At 44.4% G+C, this 21,973-nt stretch overlaps 1 protein-coding gene across 1 annotated transcript in view; it reads left to right on the top strand.

Moving 5' to 3' along the window:
* The window catches only part of ca10a (carbonic anhydrase Xa), a 203,972-nt gene that overhangs the window by 68,446 nt on the left and 113,553 nt on the right, over positions 1-21,973 (top strand). The window contains exon 3 of the mRNA XM_041963175.1: positions 17,177-17,319. Coding sequence (XP_041819109.1) covers positions 17,177-17,319 — 143 coding nt within the window. The remainder of the gene's footprint in view (positions 1-17,176; positions 17,320-21,973) is intronic.

The following is a 21,973-nucleotide window of genomic DNA, read 5'->3' as shown; positions in this document are numbered from 1 at the left end:
CCATAAATGTCACAATGGCAGTCTTGCGTGAAACATGGTTAACTTTGCCATAACTTCCAGCCTGACTCAAGCCCTAATTAAAAGCTGTCAAATTAACATTAAGATATGCAAATTCTAAATATAGAGGCAGGCACATATGCGTTAATGCTTCGCCCTCCTAAAAGCACTGCAACAAAGTTGTCATTTAATTATCAGAGAATAAAATCAGTTTAATAAACCATCAGATACTTTCATGGGTCCATTTTAGTTTATAATAAAATATTCCAGACTCAAGGTTGACTTTGTAGCTTTTTGCTGTGACCTCGGTGCGCCATGTGATGACACCTGAGCAAGTTTGCTGCAGAAGGCCGTGAGAAAGGGTCAAAAGCTTCAGCAAAATCTGGCAAGTAAACTTCGAGTTTTGAATATTTTATCGCTAACTTGTGTTCCCAGTGTCAAGTATGAAGCTCCATGGTTAAATGTAGTATTTAGTCTTTTTTCTTCTGCAAGAAGATGTTGAGGACGCAACGAGACCTGTTGATCTCTGTGCCCTGAGTTTTGCTTCACAGGCCACATGCAGCATTGGGCCCTGGTGGAGACTGATGGGAAGAGCTGCATACACTACTCCGGGCTGAAAAAAAGCACCTCACCCCTCTGCATGTCTTTTTGAGCAAAAACAATGATCTAATCTGTATTTTTAGTTATACTTAATATTTCCCTAAAAAGACACTAGAATTGAACAGAAAAATAAAAAATAAATAAGGCAGTATCGCCCTTGGCTCTTTATTGGCACTATGGGAATGCAAGATTTTCTATATAAGGCATCCACTGAATTGAATAAAAGGATAGATCATTGGAGACTGACCACAAGGTCTCTGCTGTGTGAAACCTTGAATAGACTAGAATGTCTTTCATGAGGAAAAGACAGGCTCAAGGCTGACACACATGATGCTGATGTGATCCCTTTCAGTGGCGGGGCTCCCGTCCTATAGCCGCCGCTGATCTCTGACCTGTCTTTCGGAGGAGAACCTTGCAGGGATGCAGAACAAATCACATTATTATTAGCTGTATGTCGTGCTCACCCACGGTCCTGGAAGAGGCTGTGTGAGACTTTCATGTCACCAGTGGGAGGGAAGAGGTTTTTAAAACCGGTGACAGCAGCGAGCAGCCTGGGCTTTTAGCTCTAATACTCTCCATCACTTCATTAGCAGGGACAGTGTGTATATATGCGTGTGTGTGTGTGGGAAAGAGAGCGAGGGAAGAGCAGCGTTGATGCTGTCACTCGGCTGCCATTATGCTTAAAACAACCCACGCAGTGGCAGACACAGTCAAAGAAGAGCCATTATTAATATTTCCCCTGTGAAATGAGCCTAAGAAGAAGAAGGAGCATATGGACGCTCATTGTCTGCTGGCATTGATGTCCCCTTTTTGAGGACATGAAAGCGGACACAATGATTTCTATTACCGGACCTTATCAGGCGCTTAGCCAAGAGATTAGCAGTGGTAATTCTCTCTTTTTTAGTGTAAAGGTCTTTTTTTTGAAATTCAGAGCTTATGAGTGAGAGGGAGGCAGCTAAAAGTGGGAAATGGATTCATTAGCCTGGAATGGGCCCTTCAGTCAATAGCCACATTTTGAAGACGCCTTTATTATTCGGGGTGTGTTTGCTCTGCGTTGCCAAATGAAATTCAGCGAGTGACTTATCAGCGTCCTTTCAGAAACAGTGGCTTTACCAAACCTTCAGAGGACACCGGTGCCTCTGTGCACCGGGTGAGACTCTCTGTGGTTTGAGAGACAATCCAGCCACTATTGAGTTGGGTTTCAATGGCCTGGATTTTGTCGTCCCTGGCAGCCACTCCGGGGACGGCGTCGTTCAGGCTGAACAATGAAGCGAAGGTGTAAATACAGGGTGAGCGTGGAGTCACTGAGCTGTGAGCTTCTTCCCCCCTGCTTATTAATTCTGCTTCTATTCTCGTTTTTTCTCATTTGCTCTCTTCAAGAGACGTTACATCTTGACCCCCGAAGACTGGAGTCAGAGCCTCTGTGTGTTTTAATCATGTTCCTCCTTCATCCGTATGGACTAGGAGTCCAATTGACGGCTAGACCGAGAGCAGACCGGAGAGATTACCCCCGCACATTCTCCCGGGGATTTTGAAGCTACATGTAAGACCACGTCCATGCTTGGACATGCTCGCCACGTAGTCTAGCGAACCACAATAAAATGTAATGACATGGACTGTCGAGGAGGCCCGAGCACCCCGCCGTGATTGAAATGGAGACACAAAGCTGTGGGAAATTGAAAGAAAAGGTAGCCCTCGGTCTCATTCTGCCGCATGCAGCAAGGTTGTTACTTATTTCTGCTGTGTAAACTTCCCCCCTCGCAGTGTGTTAAGCCAATAACACAAACTCCTTTTAAGAAGGACCATTAAACATTTAGTCCATTATTTTCCTTTCCCCACAAGACGTCCACCTGTTTTAATACAGACGGCTTCACAGCGCAGCTATCTGTAAAAAGCAGATTATCCCCAGGACAGATTGGCAGAATCGCGGATCTGTTACCTTTAGGTAATTACTACTGCAGTTGTTTTCTGATCGTACCTGTCTTTAGTCTCCACGGGGGCCGAGTCGGTGACGCAAAACTCCTCAGGATAAAAGTACATTCGCCATGAGTCGCAAGGTGTCTATCAGTCGGGGGTCGGGCTTCCAAATGGAGTCTGCAGCCTGCCCTCAAAAGATCTGCCAGTAATTAACACAGCGAATGACTGACACTCTCTCTCTGTGGCTCTCTCTGTCTGTGAGGGATAAGACTATTTAGCTGTATGAGAACTCAGATAAGGACAAGTTGCTAATGTAGTGTGAGAAGCCTGACTGCTGGGCTCCTTTGCATTGATATTTTGTCACTGGTGTCGGTTTGATTTATTGAGTTATTGAACCAGGTTCAACTGTTTTGCAGGATGACACTTCTTTTCTTAATTATTGCTATTTGACAGCTGAGACCTGGACCCATGCAGAACTGAGAAATGCTGGAGCCAAACCCGGCTTGGAGGCGCAGACCCAAATCAGGACCGAACTTCGCATTAATTTGCAAGTTAAAACAGAGCTGTGTGTGTTGCCTAATGTAATGTCTCCCCTGTGCCTGGCTGTGACACATAATCCATTCTCCTCGCCAAGGAAGTTGCTAAAACACATCCAGGTTTTCTGTCATGCCTCTCTTGCTGATTGAAACAGCGTGGCTAATCCACTTGTTACTGTACTTCATCTTAAAAGTCCACTTGCTGTCACTGTGACAGATGGCGACCGCAACTCATTTCGGATCAGCTTTGCAGTTTTGTTGCATCTAGCATAATAAAGATAACTGACTGTTTGATCTTTTCAACTGTAATGACGATTGCTCATTCGTTGCCAGCGACTGCTAACGTTAGCATTGCTTCTTTGCCACCATCTGTGCTCTGCAAGGCAAGTCTGTTGTGGTTTTTTTCACCTTCTTTCCCAGCCACACTTTCTCATTCTGATGTTGGCAATTTTGAAAGTTACAACACACACACACACACACATGCACACAGCACCTCCATCATGACCAGTACTGTGTGGTAACAACCACATCTTCTTGAATTCACTCCGGTATTAAATGTAATGTTAAACAGACCCAGGACCTGCGCTAATACAAACATACCCGAACCGGACCTGATTGACCTAATGAAATGCAGATCTGAACCGTACAGGACCCGGGTCGGTTCTTGAGTCCTTCCATTCAGCCAGACCCGTGAGTACCTCTACTCATTAGCTCAGTTGCTTACCAAACAAAAAGTCTGAAAACTATTGTAGTTTGTTAGCTAGCATGTTATCACTCGGCTCACCAGCTACAGTGGCTTACCAACTAGTCCAACAGGTGGTAACTAAATCATCAAACTTCGTGCACCACCTATCTTATGAAGATGTGCAAATTAATTTTGCTGTACTACTTCATGGTCTCATCTGTTGTGAAGATTTATTATTTACCAAAACTGCAGAATTTATGATGCAATAAAACTGGATGTAAAGACTGGGGACATTTGTCACGGTCAGTGTCAACATAGCCTGCCACAGCAGTCATGAGGGTAACAAAGGATGTAGGGGATCCACCTGGAATGTGCACTTGCACAAGTTTGAATGGTCACTGCGGTGCTTTGCTGGATGACTGCATTCAGCATTTCCCAGATGACCTTTTTCTGGTTGGATATTTTGGAGGTATTGCTACTGCTGGTTTGAACATGGACTAAAGGCCTCGATATGCTGCAAACAAAGTGCTCATCGGGTCATCGAACAGCGTCTGAAACCCCGAGTGGGCTTACTTGGACACTACTAAGACACATGTAAAACACAGTAGTCTTGTTACTGCGTTCTCGGATGTGTCGTCCAACGTCAACCAAACCAAGTTCATTTGAAGCATAGTGACCCATTAACACACAGAGAAGCACATTAACATCTTTGGACAATTTCTACCTTTTCACCCAACAAGCATGTCTTAGGATTGCTGGAGGAAACCGGAACCCAAAGCAAACCCAAGCAGAAATAGTGAGAACATGAAACCTTTTGAAAGGTCCCAGCCAAAGGGTTGGTTTCAAACCCGGGATGTTCTTCTAACCGCTGACACACTTTGGCACTCCTGTCTGCTATTGGAGGACACACTTCCTTTCGCTTACTGGGAAATGTGTTGAGACACCCTCGTGTGAACCTCCAGGCAACGGATCCCATCCACTCCCACTTCCCATCATGCCTCTGCTTACAAAACAGCTGACTCAGAGGAAAAATCCCCTCCTCTCCTCCCCCTCCAGAGTAGTGCTCCGTATCCTCCTCCTCCATCACTGCCCCTCCACATCCACCACACCCCACCTCAAGGGATGCTGTATTTGTTATTCCACCCCTGAGAGCGAAGGCCTCTGCTGGCCGCCAGCTTGTATCTCCCACACCATTAACAACATGACAGGAGGACTTAGCCTGATTGGCATGTTTATTGTTCTGTTGACTGGGCAGTGCTAATGAGGCCTTCGTGCTGTGCTGGGCCAGCAGGATTACCCCAGCATCACAGGACAAGCACAAACAAGACCCACTGTCACTGGCCATTTCCCTGAGAGCGCCCAAACACACACCCAACACAGGCGCGACAAACATGAACACACACGATGGACTCCTCCTCCTGCGGGTGCTCGCACTGCACTCCGACCCCGAAATTCAGGAGTTGCAAATCCAATTTCTTTATGCATTTGGTAATAACAAATGCAAGGTGGTGCAAAGTAATTTCCTGGAGGCTTTTCTATCACAGGTCAAGCAGCTCTACTTTGCACTGCAGCTAGAAAATTAGCATTATGCATATAATTGATGTTTTAAGAACTCATTAACTTGAAAAGGCATGAGCACACAGCAGTGTTGGAAAGGCAGTGACTTCCCCACAGCAGGTCAGCAATGAGTAGGAAAAGGCACAATGTACTCCAGTCTCAGTACGTCGTGCATTTGAAGTTTAAGTGAAATGGCAATTAGAGTGTCCTTAGCTTTTGCAATGTGACCTATTTCCAAGTGACTTATAATATGTGCGTCGGGCGTAATGTTGATCAAGCTGTTCGGGGATTCGACGTGATTGCTCAGAGATGGGTGGGACTTTGCGAGGAGTCCCCCGGAGGAACCACAGCAGCTTGAAGCTGTGGAGGAGTGTCTGGCTCCATCAACACCAACAGAGAGCTGGAACTGTTTTTTTTTGTTGTTTTTTTTCCAAATGCAAACAAGCTGATATGGAACCATATACCTCAATTATGGAGCAAAGCTTTATTTTACTGCATCATATTTCCGGGATAATTCCCTGCGCAGAACTGTCCAATTTGGTGGTGATTAGGGAAAAGAAACAGCTCAAAAAAATCTCAAAAAGGTCTTTATGCATAGTTGTGGTAGAAAAGGTGGTGTATCAGTGAAGTCAAATGCAATGGAAATAAACACAGGAATACATCATGATGTACATGAAGCGTGTGACTCAAACGTCCAGTGAATGTTCTGCTCCACTGAAGAGATGAAAAATGGCAGCACATATAAACATCTGGCTTTAACCTCCCTCAGATGAATACACGAAAACAGAAATAGCGTATTTCCATTATGTTTTCTACATTTTTTCCCACCATTTGAGATTTGACGTGATCTCGTTGCATCATCTTCTTCTGCAGCGGTTTAAAGGCACCTGACTAGAGTTAGCGCCACCTACTGCTCAATAAACTAAAAAACCAGTGCTCACAAACCAGAAGTGGATTGATTTATGTGTTTATTTGCGTGCATTTTTTGCAGATTTGCTGAAACTCTGGGAGAAATTTGCACTAAACATGAACGGAAACCTGACTACAGACTCTGCAGTCCTCAAGTAATACCGACACTTGCTTTTTTTCCCCTGGCCTCCCTCTGTCTCTCTCTCTCTCACACACACAGACACACACATAGACAGTCGAGTGCATTCACTCTACATTGCTCAATACATGTGCACCTTGAAAGACATTTAGGCAGCAGCACCCTGCCCTTAATAGCAGCCTGGTGATTTACGGATTGTTCTGCTAATCGCCAGCAGCGCCAGCGTTAGCCCCATTAGGGCTAATGCTACAGCTGATAAAAGGGGCTATTGACGAACTGTGCTAATGAGACGACTGTGGACCAGGTGATAAAAGTCTCCACCACGACCTGATTGTGCCTCATCTGCAGCACCAACTGTTAGTGCGAGTGTTAGTATTTTCTGGTATTTATTAGAAGCAAACGTCCTTTTTCAAGTGGCTGATGAGTGAAGTGTCGCATGACTGTCATCACAATTACTAAAACAAGTGGATGCTGCATTTTTCTTTATGGAAACACATGGCAGCACAATAAAGCGCGTACATATTGCCCTTGGAAAATGTAGGCACTCAAACCAAATCAAATGGTAGAAAGTAGACGCAGGTGGCACAAAGGGAGCACAGTCCTGATCTCTGTGTGCATCTCGATAACTCCGATTTCTGCATGAGAGTGTTGTGTTGCCCAGTCACTCACTGTTAAACACTAATTATAGACGCATTGCTTATGCCTGTAAGCTTGTCTAATGGCTATACTCATTATTATGAACTTGAATGTATGTAGCGCTTTCACAAGCACAGCTGAGGGTGCCTCGCCTTTGCCGCTGTCTGCCCTCCTCCTCTTGTCGAGCAGCTCTTTTTATCTTACCCAAGTCTTGCGTAGCTGCTCCTGTTTGTGTGTGACAGCTCTGGGAGTTAAACAGCGAGCTAACTTAGTCTGTAGTGTTTGCTGTTCGCCTCCTCTTTATGTCTGAGTTGTGTTTATCTGGATGCCATTAAATCTCTACCTCCTCCCCCGAACGTCTCTGCGCCGTTGTCCTGTTCACAGAGCCCCCGTTACAAAAATATACTTTCTAAACACCTTTCGCACGAGCCAAAATCCGCATGTAGAGCCATGCAAAAAGTGTGTTATATACTATCCCCCGCACATGTTATTTTTACCCAGAGGCCTCTCAGTTTTACAGTCTCCAAGTTCCCTCAGCCTCAAAAGAAACAATGACTTTTTCATAAATGTGCTGCACCTGGTCCCTGTCCAGAGCTTTTACATAAAGCATATCTCCTTCTGTTCACAGACGCACCAAAATGTCTCTTAAAATGCCCCCCTAGTGTGTATACAAGATGGAACCTGCAGTGCTGGAGCAGTGTTTCAAATTGAGAGCTAGCACAATATGACAGCTCCTTTAAAGCTGCTCTTAGACATTCATTATCATTAAGATGTTGGTTTCCATACTTGCTTAAGTAAGCATTTATCCCCAAGCTGTTGGGCCTCCTTCAGCGCTCTCTCTCTCTCTCTCTCTCGCTCTGACTCTCTCTCCCATTGCGGGCGAATTTGCAACCCGGCTTTGCATCAGCAGTTACAAAAGGGAGGCACTTTTTATACTTTTCTTGATGCTCATCCAAGAGATTGATGTACAGGATGCATCTGGGTCTCTGGGAGAGGGAGGGAGCAGGAGAGGGAGACAGGCTGCGGGTGTCTTTGTGTGTGTGTGTGTGTGCATGTGTTTGCATTTCTCCAATTCCAGCCTGTTTCCCAAAGACTATTACTCTAACTTTTCATCCATATCCAGTTGACAGAATAAAGACATTTCATTAAGGCTATCTCTGCGCCTGGGCCTGTTTAATGAAATGCATACCTCTGCAGCCAGGAACATTGGTCTTTGTGTGTGTGTGTGTGTGCATGCATATGTGTTCTTAGATGTGTATGCGTATCTCACTTAGTGTAGCGTGGTTGCCTTTCATTTTTGTAGCTGGCTTGGGTGCAGCTTTAACCTCTTTGGGTGTGTCTTCGTATGTCCATATAATGCGTTTTGATGCTAGCATTCCCCGCGCTGCGCTCTATAATGAGCGACTATGTCTCTCCAGGCTTTGGATTTACAACTACATGACTAACTATGAGATACTTGGCCGTGGAAGTAATTAATGTAGGGCTTAATTGTCCGGTGAGCGTCTCCTCAGACCTCGGATCCCACCTTCACCACAACCCTGAACTCTAATAAGCCCACAGGGACGACCCAGCGTGCACCTCTCACCCAGCCGAGGCAGCTGCATAATTAGTCTGCAAACATGGCCTCACACGCCCACGCAGAGGACCGAGCTTGTATCTGCAGTAAGGCAAGATTGTTTTAATGTGGAAAACATTCATTCTTTCAGACCGAATAATGGCGTGTGACCGGAGTGGACGGCAGTGTCCCATCCCTCCTTTTCATGGATGTAGATTCTTACTTAACCGAGTGCAGTTCAGATGGAAGGTGCACCCCGCCCTGTCTCTTATGAGCTTATGAGTTCTGTTTCGTGGTCGCTAAAAGTTGATCTCAGCTGCTTTGTGAATCTCGCTTAAGAGGAAACTTTTCGTGAACTGCACAGAACAGACCAATGAGAAATGAAAGACAATAATACATAGCATAGCATAGCATAGCACACATAGCAAAACTGTGAAGGGTTGGATGATATGATAGTATACTATACATCTATGTGATTGGCATCTTTAGATCATGGATCAGGGTTGTTTTATGGCAGTAGTGCATACACTGTGCAGGATGTTTGCGTTATTTAACTCATTGGATGAGCCACAAACATCGTCATATAGTAATATCATGATGTATAATTACATATAGCATTAGAGCATCCTTATCGCTTGCCAGTGATGTACAGTATTCACGATGACTTTGCAAAGACACTGTAATGGACCGTTAACTGTATTCTCCTGTGCATTTACTAAGTACTGTTTGAGAGAGAGATGACAAATCGATGCAGTGAACTGGAAGAAGCTGGAAAGAATATAATCGTTGTTTTAAGTTGGCTGCTCAACTGCCGTGAACACCACCCACTGTCTTTTTTTTTTTTTTGCCAAAATAAGCCCGAACCATATGAAGTCCTAATTGCTGAGGCCCCTTGATAAAAAAAAAAAAAAAAAAAGCGTGATGAAGACCAGCCCTGAAACAGAGGCCTCCCACCCCCAGTTGCCCTTTTCACTTGCACATTACACATCTACTCTGTCCGACATCTGCAAAAGGCCACACCATATATCCCTGTCCACTTTTACAGCTTGCCAATAAGACATGGAAGTGGCTCTAACGCTCGCCAGCAGCCCAAGTGAAATATAGGAGTATCAGTGCTATAGGAGGGTGTGTGTAGATTATTGACAGAGCTGCTTGTGCCTCTGTCAGCAGTGAGTGATGTCCCTTGCCGCTGTAGCTGCGTTCAGGAATCTATCAACGGCTAATAATTATGTGTACATTTACGACAAGGGGCCCGGGTTTAATGGATCGATTCGCTCACACTCCAATTCCCATTCTGCACATGGATTTCCTGTCATTTTCATGAAGGATTTTGCATCAGAAGAGCTCTCTCTCTCTCTCCCTCTCTCTCTCTGTCTCTCTCTGTCCTCCCCCCCCACCCCTCTTCCCAACCTGCTGCCTAATGCTACCTTTTAAAACATGACTGAACCCATCTTTCATGCGTTTCTGTTCTGTCTTGCTGTTTGATAGACAGATTGTGATGGGAATCCCGTCATTTCTATAAGCAGATATCTGCGTATGAATGCAGAATGTGTCGGCGAGGGACAAGATTTCCTGGGATTGAACTGGATGGCTCTTTTTTGCTTTGGTATTGTGTGCTAACACAGTGGCTACAGTAAAAGCAGTAGGGAGTAAGGATTGTATGCACCCTCGTACAAAAAGGTTTGTTGAGCATTACCAATAACAATTAAAGCTACTCAAAACTGCATCTGGTATAAAAATCAAGATTCAAAGCATTTGTCACATCCTCTGACAATATGTGCAATGAAATGCAAGCTGGACTCATAGAATTAGAGGAATAAATGCAATGTATAAAGTTTCAAAGACTGAAAAATAATGACCAGTACTGCTAAATTCCAAAGTGTTAATTTGTGTACTTATTTCTACATTTTTTTCCAGTTTATTTGTTGAAGAAATTCTTCTTGTAGATTTGAGAGTGCTAATTCTCTGAAGACTTACAGACACGGTGTGATGAATCAGATCTCTTTACTTCATGCAGCATGGAGAGAAGACTAGTCCACAGCGTTCTCTGCCAGACTTTCAGAGCATTCACCTTATATAGTGATAGATCAAAATGCAAATGACAAGATTGACCAGTTCCTGGAAGTCTTCCTCAATCAACCATGGCCCGAGTGTTGTTATAGGTGTCATCTGTCAGTTGGCCTTCAGTGACCTTCCCCTCACAAATAAACAGCTCTGGTACAAAGAGTCTTACAAAGGGTTAACCTTATCAACTATTGTGTAAAAAGATAATCAAAGAGTTTGCAAAGAATTAATCCCTCTCATATTCAAATTTAGTGTTTGTGCTTATTTGCCATAACCACAGTCCTCCCCTCATCCTAACCCTTCCACAGTTGCCATGTGCAGAAAATGTTCTGTCCCCACATGCTGGTTCTCCGCCGCCTCTCTGATGCCCAGCATCCCTCTCGCTCCTCTCCCGGTATTTTCACGTCTAGTTTATTTTTCAACCAAACCAGAGTTGGTGATTGTTGGATCACAGTGGTGAGTCTAATCAATATGGTTTTGTTGAGTTTTATTTTGCTTTCTGCCGAGTTTGAATGACGTATGTATGACGATCCGCAAGGCAAAATGACTGTGTCTGTCAATGGCTTTGAGGAGAGTGATGTAATGCCTGTGTCTGGTTACATAAAAGTGATCGTATTCTTAACAAAAAGGTCTGTCTCTGTAGGGATCCTTTCCATAATGTTGCCCGACATTTAGAATGACAATCTGAGCCTGTCAGTGGCGACAGCAAGTATTTTTAGTGGATGTGCACTGATGGTGGGCAATTCCCCCAAAAGATAAGATTGCAGCCTGTTTCCTGGCTGCCGGCGTCATCGCTCATGCTCAGTACTGGACCAATTTCAAAAAATTGTTGTCCCCATTAGTCACTAGGACACAAAAACATGGGAAAATAGGTTCCAGGTTGAAAAATGCCAAAGTCTCCCTTTAAGAAATTGGCCTTTACACACTATGAAGTATATTAGCTGTATCTGTCACTGACATGTTCCACAGAGCTCGCCAGAGCCACGAGGGGCCGCTTCTGCATCTCGGTCAAATATTGCAGTTGACTGGCCTGGGCTTTTGTGAGCGTCAGAGCTGGAGAGGCCAGCCTGCCACAGTTCATCAATCTCCTTTACAAATGGCAGAAACAGAGAAAGACTCATGTTAGTGACCAGTGGCCACGCGTCTCGTCCCATGCTGCCACGGCTGCTGCCGCTGCTGCCGGACTGGAGGACAAAGCTGCCGTCACACTCTGCTGACATAAATAAAGGCAACAACTTGCCTCCTGGTACGTGAGGACTCAAAGTCAGCATAATGTCTAACATTGCACTTGAGGTCAAGTTTAGAGGCATATAAAGCTACAGTATTTACCGTTTTACTCTAGTGTAGTGCGGGCCAACATTTTTTTTTTAATTTGTGATAAAGTCAAAGTATTGACAGTTCACAGCAAGCAAAGCTTTTTATTGCACTGTGACTCAGTGTTGTGTGACTAAGGTCTTGCAGTATGCCATAACTTATGTCTGTAGCACAGTCACCACTCTGAGTCTATAGTGGACAGCGAAGGAGTGATGTCTGGATGGTTATTTCAGAGTGTTTTGAAAAATAACTGGGTGCAGTCACCATAAAGTGGCATTATTTTGATTGTAATATTGCATCAAGGTACTTCACTCGGCTAGATATGTTTGGATAAATAACAGAAAAGCTGCAGGTAAAGTCTTCATATGAAATGAAAGGCCTAAGCTGTCGCTCTAGCTGCTGACTTACTGTACTGGGGTATGATGAGCACAGCCTTGTGACCTTATGACAAGGTGTAGGATTAAAGATTTAAGAAATAAAAGGTTTTTATGTTTTCCATACGCCCGTCCCATTGTTGTGAACTTGATATCTCAGGAACACGTCGAGGGAATTTTATTTAAATTTACCACAAAATTAGACTTAATGATGAAGTGATAAAAATTTTAGTGGTGAAAAGGTCAAGGTCACTGAAACCTCAAAAACACATTTTTGGCCATAACTCAAGAATTTGCATTAAATTTCATACAAATGTTTCATAAGATGAAATGATAAAGTGATGGCATTTTGTATACAAAAGTTCAAAGGTCAGCTTCACTGTGACATGGTAATGTTCTGCAGAATTGCTTTTCTGGACGTTATTCAACACCATAACTCAGGAACAGGAGGGGAGGTTGTGACCATGTTTCTCATTTGGTCAGATACTCAATTGGTGACGTCATATTTTGGTGTCATTCTTGTTGGTGATACTAACTGAAGTTACATTCTGTACCTCCAGATTCTATTACTATAGGTGTAGCCCTCTAAGAGTTGTCACTTTGGGGTTTTTTCCTGCTCATCTGAGCAGTGCTGAAGATTTTCTTTGGCACACTACACTTGACGCTCTCAGGTCCACATGTGCAGATTACAACACAGTCAGGACCTGAAGTCTGCTGCCAAAGCCGGTATTTTTGTTGTGGCCGTGGAGCAGGGGGCCTAAACCTTCGAGGGCTACCCCTATACTCATAGAGTACAGAGTTACTGAGTGTAACTAGCATTCTATTTCCTAAAAAAAAATAGACTTCTAAATGCTGTCGCTGTTGGGCAAAGCTGATGTAGCCAGTGTCCACTGTGACACCAAGGAGATAACGTACACAGTTCAGATCCCTGTTAATGTGAAGCATAATTAGACTGGGAGGCACCAGCTGTGCCATGGATGACACCATGTCAGCCCTATGTGAAAAGAAGTGGGCAGGGTGGTATTACACTCCATCCATACAGTACTGCCACTGCAGAAGTGTGAGATATTGATTACATACCGTTATAGTCGTCATGCAGCCCACTGATCTGAGCTGATGGGATTAGAGGCGCACCTTTTGGCATGTGCGTAAAAGTGGCAAGTATGACAACACATCATCTGCCGTCTAGCATGTTTAAAAATGAATGAGTCTGGGAGGACCCAGACACATAGTGCAGAATAGAAACAGATGAAAGGGCACGGAGAAGTCCAAGATGCACTCGGACGCTGCAGAGGCTGCACTCCCACTGCACTCCAGGCTTGTGTGATGGCATCACACAGCCAGTGAGACAGATACTGGTTTGGCAGAGCCATGCCTTGTGCGTGCCGTCTGTAATGACAACAGCTGCTGTGTCTGCCTGATGTTAGCTGTGCGGAAAACATACATGCTTCTTCAACCTCGTTTCTGCGAGGCATGGAGGAGAACACCTCGAGGGAAATGATTCTGGACCAAAGGGAGTTTGCTACACTATAATCATAGATGAAGCCAAACTGTTATCAACCAACATCTGAAAATTGGTTAACACGAGAGGTGGAGGAAGAGGCATCTGAACTGCTTTCCACACACCAGCGCCGAAAGTTGGACAATCTACCCCCGTAACGCGCAGGCAAGGCCCACAGCCGCTGGCCTATCACCAGGAGGTGGAGGATCATGCTGTCCAGCTGTTGCAGTGCGTTCCTGCGCCATGGGAGCTGCCACAGTTTCCCTGCCAGCAGCTGCACCACGATGGGGAACCAAGATGTGCTCGTGTGTTCTGGTGCCACCAAAGTGACAGCTAGATTCTCCTCCTGGGTGAGGAATCAGTGGAACTGAGGGAAACACGCAAGGGGAAGCTCTGTGCTACGGTGACAGAAGGCACACACTCCCAGCGGAGGCCTGTCTCGTGCATTCACGGAGAGCCACGTTACGCATTGTGCTTTATTTCGTGAGGCGAGCAGATCCACCTTCACCTTCCCAAAGCTGGTCCACAACATCTGAACGAGTGCGGGACTCAGATTTTCAGTCATTGTGGGAGGGTCCACATCAAGTCCACAGCGCGGTTCTGTGCCCCCGGGATGTACACTGCTCTGATGGAGAGAAGATGCCTGTATGACCACAGCAGGAGGCTTCTGCCTGTCTCCAACAGCCGGGCCGAGCGCCCGCTGCCTCGCCGGTTGATGTATGCCACCGCTGTCATGCTGTCTGTCCTTACTACGACATGCCTGTTTGCCTGCATGCAGCTCCATAGACAGCTCCAGACAGTTAATGTGGAGGGATGGAGGATTCGTCATGAACCATGTTCAAGATGAATCCTCTGCTTTTATCTGAACAGTGATGCAGTGCTTTCTCTGTAGAGCATATCTTTAAGTACCACACACAAAGTCTGTGGCTGCAAGTCTTGTTGGACTTGTTGACTCGCTGAGGCTCTGAATTCACGCTGTATCGTGTCTATTTCCCTCTGAATCATCGTGAATTTGCATATTTTCAAATTATCTTGGCTTTTGTTGGAAATCTCAGTGGAATTTGCATAGCACAATTCCAGTGACTCATCTCTGTGTAATACTCTGTGCCTAAATAGAAAATGCCGCTTTAGGCTCCGGCAGATATTGCAGCAAAAAACGGCCTCTTTCCAGAGTTGACGCTTGATAAGCCTCTGCTTCCCACCCTGTTGAAGGAATTGAATTCTTGGTCCCGGTGGCCAAGTCTTACATAATAGAATGACTAGCTGAGATGCCTATCACGCCCACAGTGCTGACATTCCCTCACTGTGCCATCCTGTCCTCTCAGTCTTATAGTACATGTGTTAGCTGATTATAAGCTTCTCTCCCTTCTGTAATATCTCCTCTATTCACACTGAGAGTTGGACCAAATTGCTAAAAGTCAGTGCAGATTAGTTTTCGCCCACCGAGCCTCATGATTCTCACCTCTGCAATGCCTGCTGCAGTACGAGAATAGCAATCCATGCTGCTGTATCTTCAACATTGGTGATGTGGGGGCATGGGAACCTATAATGTTCAAAATTAAAACATTTGCAGTGTGATCCTCCAACAAATTAGTGAGGTATCCAAGGTAATGTTAGGATCTGCCTTTGCTGCTTTGGTTTTGATCAGTCTTCCTCAGATCTGTCTCCCGTGAGCGTCCCAGCTTCATGGAAGTACAATACTCGATTACAGGAATGCCCCTTTAACTTAAACCCGTTGGAATATGTCAACTTGATCTGGTTGTACAGCAACATTTATGGAAAACAAGTCAAATCAGTGCATTTATTTCATAGTATAATAAGTTGGGGTCGGTGCTTTTATTCTCCTTTCTGTATCTCAGGATCTTTTATTCCCTCTTTTTACTCCTTAAAAAAAGACCCTGGAACTTTTATTTTGAAAAGTTTGCTTTCTTGCATGGCAATCATTTGACCTTGCTTATTTTAAAGTTAAAACAACACCTGTGTACATTTAAAAAGCTATTGAAATTAGCTCCAGCTCAATAAACTACAAGAGTAAACAGTTTCACATTCATAGAGTAGTCATTTTATAGGCAAATCATTTTAACTTACTTCTGTGACGACTGGCATGGACACTAGTTAACATCATTTCCTGTTTTATTTTGGACTTACTTACCTTCATGCATTTCAGTATGTTTTACTTCCTGCCATTTTTCATTTTACCTTCATTTTCCCGCAAGTTTTATCTGTTTTCACCTGTTCTCCATTGTCCAATCAATCCTCCCGGTACTCCTAACTGTTCGCTGCCTGTTTGACTGTTTGTCATAGTTCTCCTCGCAGACTGCCATTCCAGCCATTGTTGTTGTTCCCGCTTTACTATTTGTTGTTCCAGAGTGCTTGATCTCTGCCTGGTTTTGAGTTTAGATTCTCGCCTTCTGTTTCCATTTTTGTACGCAGCCATTTTGCTGGCTCCTTGTCTGCCTAGTTGACTTTCCGTTTTGTTTTTGACCTTGAGTTAGACAAACTTTGGAACTTTGGATTTTTGTGTGATCTTACATCTGAGTCTTTTTGGGTTCTGGCCTTCACAGCTACATGACTCTGGGAGGATTCATTGGTAATCAGGTCATATGTGTTTGCAGTTTGAAAGTTTGCCTTGATGTATGAGTTTTGCCTTTGCTTTTATTGTCCTGTGCACAAAGGGTGTCCACACAAATCAGAGTGAACTGGAACTGGAGTGAAGGCTGAATGAATTCATGAAAAGCAAAGAATGGAGAGTGGGGATGGAAGCTGGGGAGGGCGGGGTATCAACTAGAGTTTTGCTTTTGCTATTTGTTTATTTAGTATTTATTTGCAATTCTTTTCATTAACAATTTGCGTGTACTGTATGTATGCCGTGTATACTGTATGTGTGTTGCATATGTGCATGTGTGTCTGCATGTATTAATTCATGTATATCTAACTGCTCCCTTACACAAGCACATGTATAATATAACCAAGATATTCTACTGATCTGTCTTCCAATTCTATTTTGTTATCATGTTTTAAAACAATTAAAACACTCATCATAAGAAATGAGGTTTGATGATGATGATGATACATCAGGAAGGAAGAATACAAGAACCAAATCCCTTGAGAAATTCCTGCGAAATGCAGGATTTTAAAAAGATCCCAGCATTAAAAGAAATGTAGTTTAGGAGCTGTGTGCAGGTTCAGTCCCAGAGTTTTGCTCCAGGCTATCAAAAGCCCACATCAGTTGAACCCTGCTAATTACATTTCTCCCACTGTGAGTCTGACAGGTCTGAATTGAAAAAAACGCTCGAGCACAAACTGTGCGACCTCATGGTGGTCACGCGCTCCTATCTCTTCGGCGCAGACGCTCGCCCTTTTGAACACCCGCTCTACCTTTTGTGTTGCAGTGCCGTCATTCTGGGGGCTGGTAAACTCGGCCTGGAACCTGTGCTCGGTGGGGAAGAGGCAGTCGCCAGTCAACATCGAGACCAGCCACATGATCTTTGACCCTTTCCTCACGCCCATAAAGCTGAACACAGGCGGACGCAAGGTAATGACACGCAAATGCAAACACGCTATTCTCCGCCGTCGCCTTGACGTTTGTTCCTCTTTGCTTTTGCTGCGAGTTGCAGCTCTAAGACGTTGCACCACGCTGCTGTAGTGTGAGTCGCCACTGTGTCGGTTGTTGTTTCAGTGCTATTGTGGTTTGATATGGTGTGTATCACTGATCGATGCTCCTCACCGCCATTTGTGTTGCAGACAATGTGAGCTATTTGTCCAAGAACACTCTTCCTGGAGATAGAATACAGAGCAATTCACCTATTCAGAGATGCACAATGGTTGTGTTCTGGTTCAAGAAAAGCCGTAGCATTATTTTAAGGGCTTTACAGATGAAATCCTGCAGCCTAACAGCGGATTAGTCAAGCATATTGTTTATTATTTTCTCCTGTACGGTGGTGTACCAAGGACAGTGTGCATCAGAAATCTGTTCCATCCTTTGCCATATGACAGCAGCTAATTGGGAAGCCTTCACAGATGGGCTGCTTTCAAAAGTGCACAGTTGCATGGTGAGATTAATGCTATGATTAGTTTATGTTTACATGTCAGCACTGAGTACAGGGTTAGCCTTGGGCAATGATAGAGCATATAGGACGCATTGCAGTTTACCACCTATGGAACACTGTTACAGTAGATGTTTTCATCTAACAGATCCTAAAATAGACCCATGTTGTGTCCTTGGACCCATATCTGATCTCATCTGGTCCTTGGGCCTCTTATTGGAGGACTTCAGTGATTTAGAATAAAATTGCAGAGCTGTCTGCACTTGGAATTGGTAAGGCAACCCGTGATTAGAAAAGGCACTCACACATTCTCTCACTGGTATAATTTCTACTTGAAATGGAGAATTAAATTTAACAATTCCTCTTTTTGCAAGGGCTCCCCTGCTGCTCCCTCAAGGACTCCACTTTGAGCGCAGCTACCCTGCAGTGTGTCCGGAGTAAGGGCATCACTCACAATGGCACGATTTTATTGCTGTGCTGGGGGGGTGCACTTTGTTATTAAGTGCTGCATCCCAAACATGAAGGGATAATGCTCCATTTCAGCGCTCTAGAGAGAACAACAAAATGCAGATCCATGTATGTCAGAGTATCTCCAGATGTATGCACACACAGATTTCTATACAGCTGCGCAGGCACCAAAGCACACGATGTGACCTGCACAGCAACGTATTTACAGTGGTGCAATCAACTAAACGGTATGCAAATGCAGAAATCATGTTGTGATTATTTTGACAGATATTGCTGTTGTGATATGAGTCACAGTTCTAGTGAGAATGGTCATTTTTGCATTTCATTTTCACTGCAAACAAACACCAAAATGACGATGATGGGATTTCTGCTGGGGTCTGTACCAAACAAGCATGCTCCCTTCCTTCTGGAGGATATGGTTTGTATGCAGGGGCGTCTCTGTGACACCGCAAAGCTTCACCTTTTACCTTTGTCTACTTCATCTACTCTACATCTACTCCAGTATATGCATGTGAGCGCGTGCACTCGGAAGAAGTTATTTTGAAAATGCTGTAGTCCAGCAGTCCAGGACTGTAGTCCTGTAGACCAGGACCACATCCATAATTCCTCCACGTGCTTTAGATTCTGTCGTTTTTATTCATTTATTTATCGTTTCTCTTTAGCGCCATGTTTTCGGTAAGCTTGAAGGACCACCACGCACTCACAGCACGTTATCACCCCCACAAACCGGCCCAACTTTCTCATTTATCTCTGAGAAAAGTTTCACAGAGTCCAAAAGCCATTTTGGACCCTTTCTTTCTCTCTTATCTCGCCCTCTCTTCCCTCCTCTTCCTCTGCAGTGGCCTAAATGTAATCTGTTGTGTCTCCATCTCTCTGAGCACCTGAGCTGTCAGCCGGCGAACACGAAGCTGGCTTCACCTTGTCAGTGCTGATTCATCCCCGCTCTGTCTCTGGCTGTTTGGCAGCCAGTCAGCCTTGGCCAAACACGCTACAGAGACCGGTAAAGAGCTTCTGCTTCGGCTCGCCACGGCTCAGCTCGCCACCTCGACACAGAGAGAGCTTAAGCCCACTTTCTGCCCAGGAGGAAAGCAAAGGGAAAGATTAAACCTCCCCAACCCCCCCCTCTTACAGCACACACACACACACACACATTAAAACGGCGCAGGGAAAATGAACTCCTCTTTTAATAGATTTCTGTGCAGCCCTGCATTGTGGCTAATGAATAGTTAAGGGAAATTTAATTGACCTCCAAAGAGAAATTTTAATTAATGACGAGGAGACATGCAAGGCTACAGTATGTGCGATGGATTGAGGGAATCATAGTTATCAAGAAGGCACTATTAATTCAATATTTACCCTGCCATAGACGAGCTGCAATTACTTGAAGAGATTTTAATGAATTTAATCACTTTGGAGCCGGGGAGGTGAAAAAAAAAAAAAGATTTCCGACTCCTCACTCTTCCCGTGAAGTGTTTCCTACACATTTATGAATACTGCTTATGAAACAGGATTAGATGTCTTTTGTTTTTTTTGTTTTTTTTTTTCCCTGCTTTATTTTTCAAACTAGATGCAGAGGGAATCTGTTAGCGCTGTGAAATCGGTGGCGTTCCTCACATTCGGGGACACGGGGCTTTCTCCTGCTTTTGTTCTGGCGCTTTGAAGTCAGGTGTGTGCAGAGGAGCGTTGTGAACATCAGTTGCGGTCGGTGCGTTCCATAAAAAGGGATATTTGGTCATGACATCTTGTTAAATGGAATTCTGAGTTCGGCAAAAGTTTCGCTTTTAAAGTTTTTAATCATCTTTCGGTTGCTAAATAAGCCGCAAATGCTTTTGTGATGATCTGCGACCCTGCTGAACATTGGGGGGGGGATTTCCTGCCTCAGCGCCTGTCTTGTTTCTTCTTCTGCTGTTCGTGAGGAGCATCTTCCTGTAATCCTGATCAACCAGATGAGGAAATCTGACAAGCATGCAGGTTGGCGTGTGTGTGTGTGTGATGTAGCGTGTGTGTATGCCACTGGCAGCCCTGAATCTGCCTAATTACAGGGAGTGTTAGGTAGAACAACAAACAGCAGGCTCTTGGATGGCAGCTGTACTTTCACTCTGGAGAGAATAACCACATTCTCAGATTTGCCCAGATGGCCAGCCAACCAATCAGATGTCAGCCAGAGTGCCAGCCAACCAGTCACTAAAGCTCTGTCTGCACATGGCTTTAATATCCTGTGTTTGAAAGCAGGTGTGTGTACCTGTGTGTGAAGCTGTCCGCAGGCCGGTGCATTGGGCCTCTTCCAGGTGGGCTTGCTGCTGATGTTTACAGGTAGCTGACAGGATCCATACAGGTGCTCCTGGACCTATTGATTATATTTTTTGGCTGTAATTCACTGAAGTGTATGTGCACTCTAACCTGTGTCCACTGAGGTTTCACAGCTATTTTCACCAGTTAAGCAAAGTGTTAGCTTGTCGAGGGGTGGAAAGATATTTCTATATTTAAATCCTTTTAACCTTAAAGATAACTGTCAGGCAGCTGTCATCCTGTAAACTTTGGGCTTGTGAGAGAAATCTAACGGGATAGAGCAGCATGAATGTGTTTTATTCATTCTTAGAAGAAAATAATCGCCTATAGGTTTAACTGGTCACATGTATGTAGATACCACATACAGCTTTTCTCATATTGTGTTGGAAGGTGAAATATAAATTATATGATGTAGCATCGAGGTCCTAGTTAGTGATGCTGTTTTTCTGCACTGCGTTATATTGAGAGGCATTTTTGTTATTCTGCCTCCCTTGTCTATGCACATGGGAAGACACAAAACATAATCCAACAATGTCACCAAAAACTGAACATTATAAGCTTCATAAATGTTGATTTAACGGCAGGGTCACTGTATTGAATTGCATTACATTGTACTGGTGTGCCTGATAGCCTTCGTTTCAAGGTGTTATTCGTCGGAAAAGTTTGGACCCACTGCTAAACACGTCACAGACAGGGCTGAGCTGTCTGCACTGCAGATGGTGCTCTCCACAGGACAGGTGCAGGACATGGACAGGAGGTGCTGCTCGTCCTCGTCACGCCCTTTTCTTCCTATTGTGCACAACTAAACTGCCTTTTAACTGATGGGTGTGGTCAGAAGTGTGCTCTGCTGAACCTGTAACCAGACCCAGGTGTTGGACTGACATCACTGCAGCAAGTTAAACCACTGGAGCTCTTATTTTATATCTGTGATCTTCTCTCTAATATCAGGCTTTGTCAGGGATGTAATGATTTTTAAATCGAATATTAAATTTGATATAATATAAATTTCTATTTGATCCATTCAGTGTTTCAAAATGTTCTCCCATCACAAACTGAACTGAAAAATGTTGTTTTTAGGATAAAACTTCTCTCAGTGGTGAGTCAAGCAATCATCAGCGCTGTCAAGACTTCCTGTGGTTGTTTCACAATAAAGGCCGACCACTGCCTTCATATTAATGCACTAGATATATGCTGGATGTGTATATGTATCATTATAGAAACCTGCAGTGTAAACAGGCAGCGCCTCACCCATAAGAAACTACATCAGTGCAGGGTTTGATAAGTGTTATTGGTAGCCCACAGAGGAGGGTGGAAAGAGACTCAGCACACCTGCTGCTGATTTCGCTTTTCTCTGAAAAAACATGGAAGTGTAATAACGTGTTGCAG

The sequence above is a fragment of the Chelmon rostratus genome, chromosome 21, assembly GCF_017976325.1.
Source record: "Chelmon rostratus isolate fCheRos1 chromosome 21, fCheRos1.pri, whole genome shotgun sequence".
Lineage (NCBI taxonomy): Eukaryota > Metazoa > Chordata > Actinopteri > Chaetodontiformes > Chaetodontidae > Chelmon > Chelmon rostratus.
The sequence above is the reverse complement of the archived record's forward strand: the minus strand, read 5'-3'. Positions and strand labels throughout refer to the sequence as shown.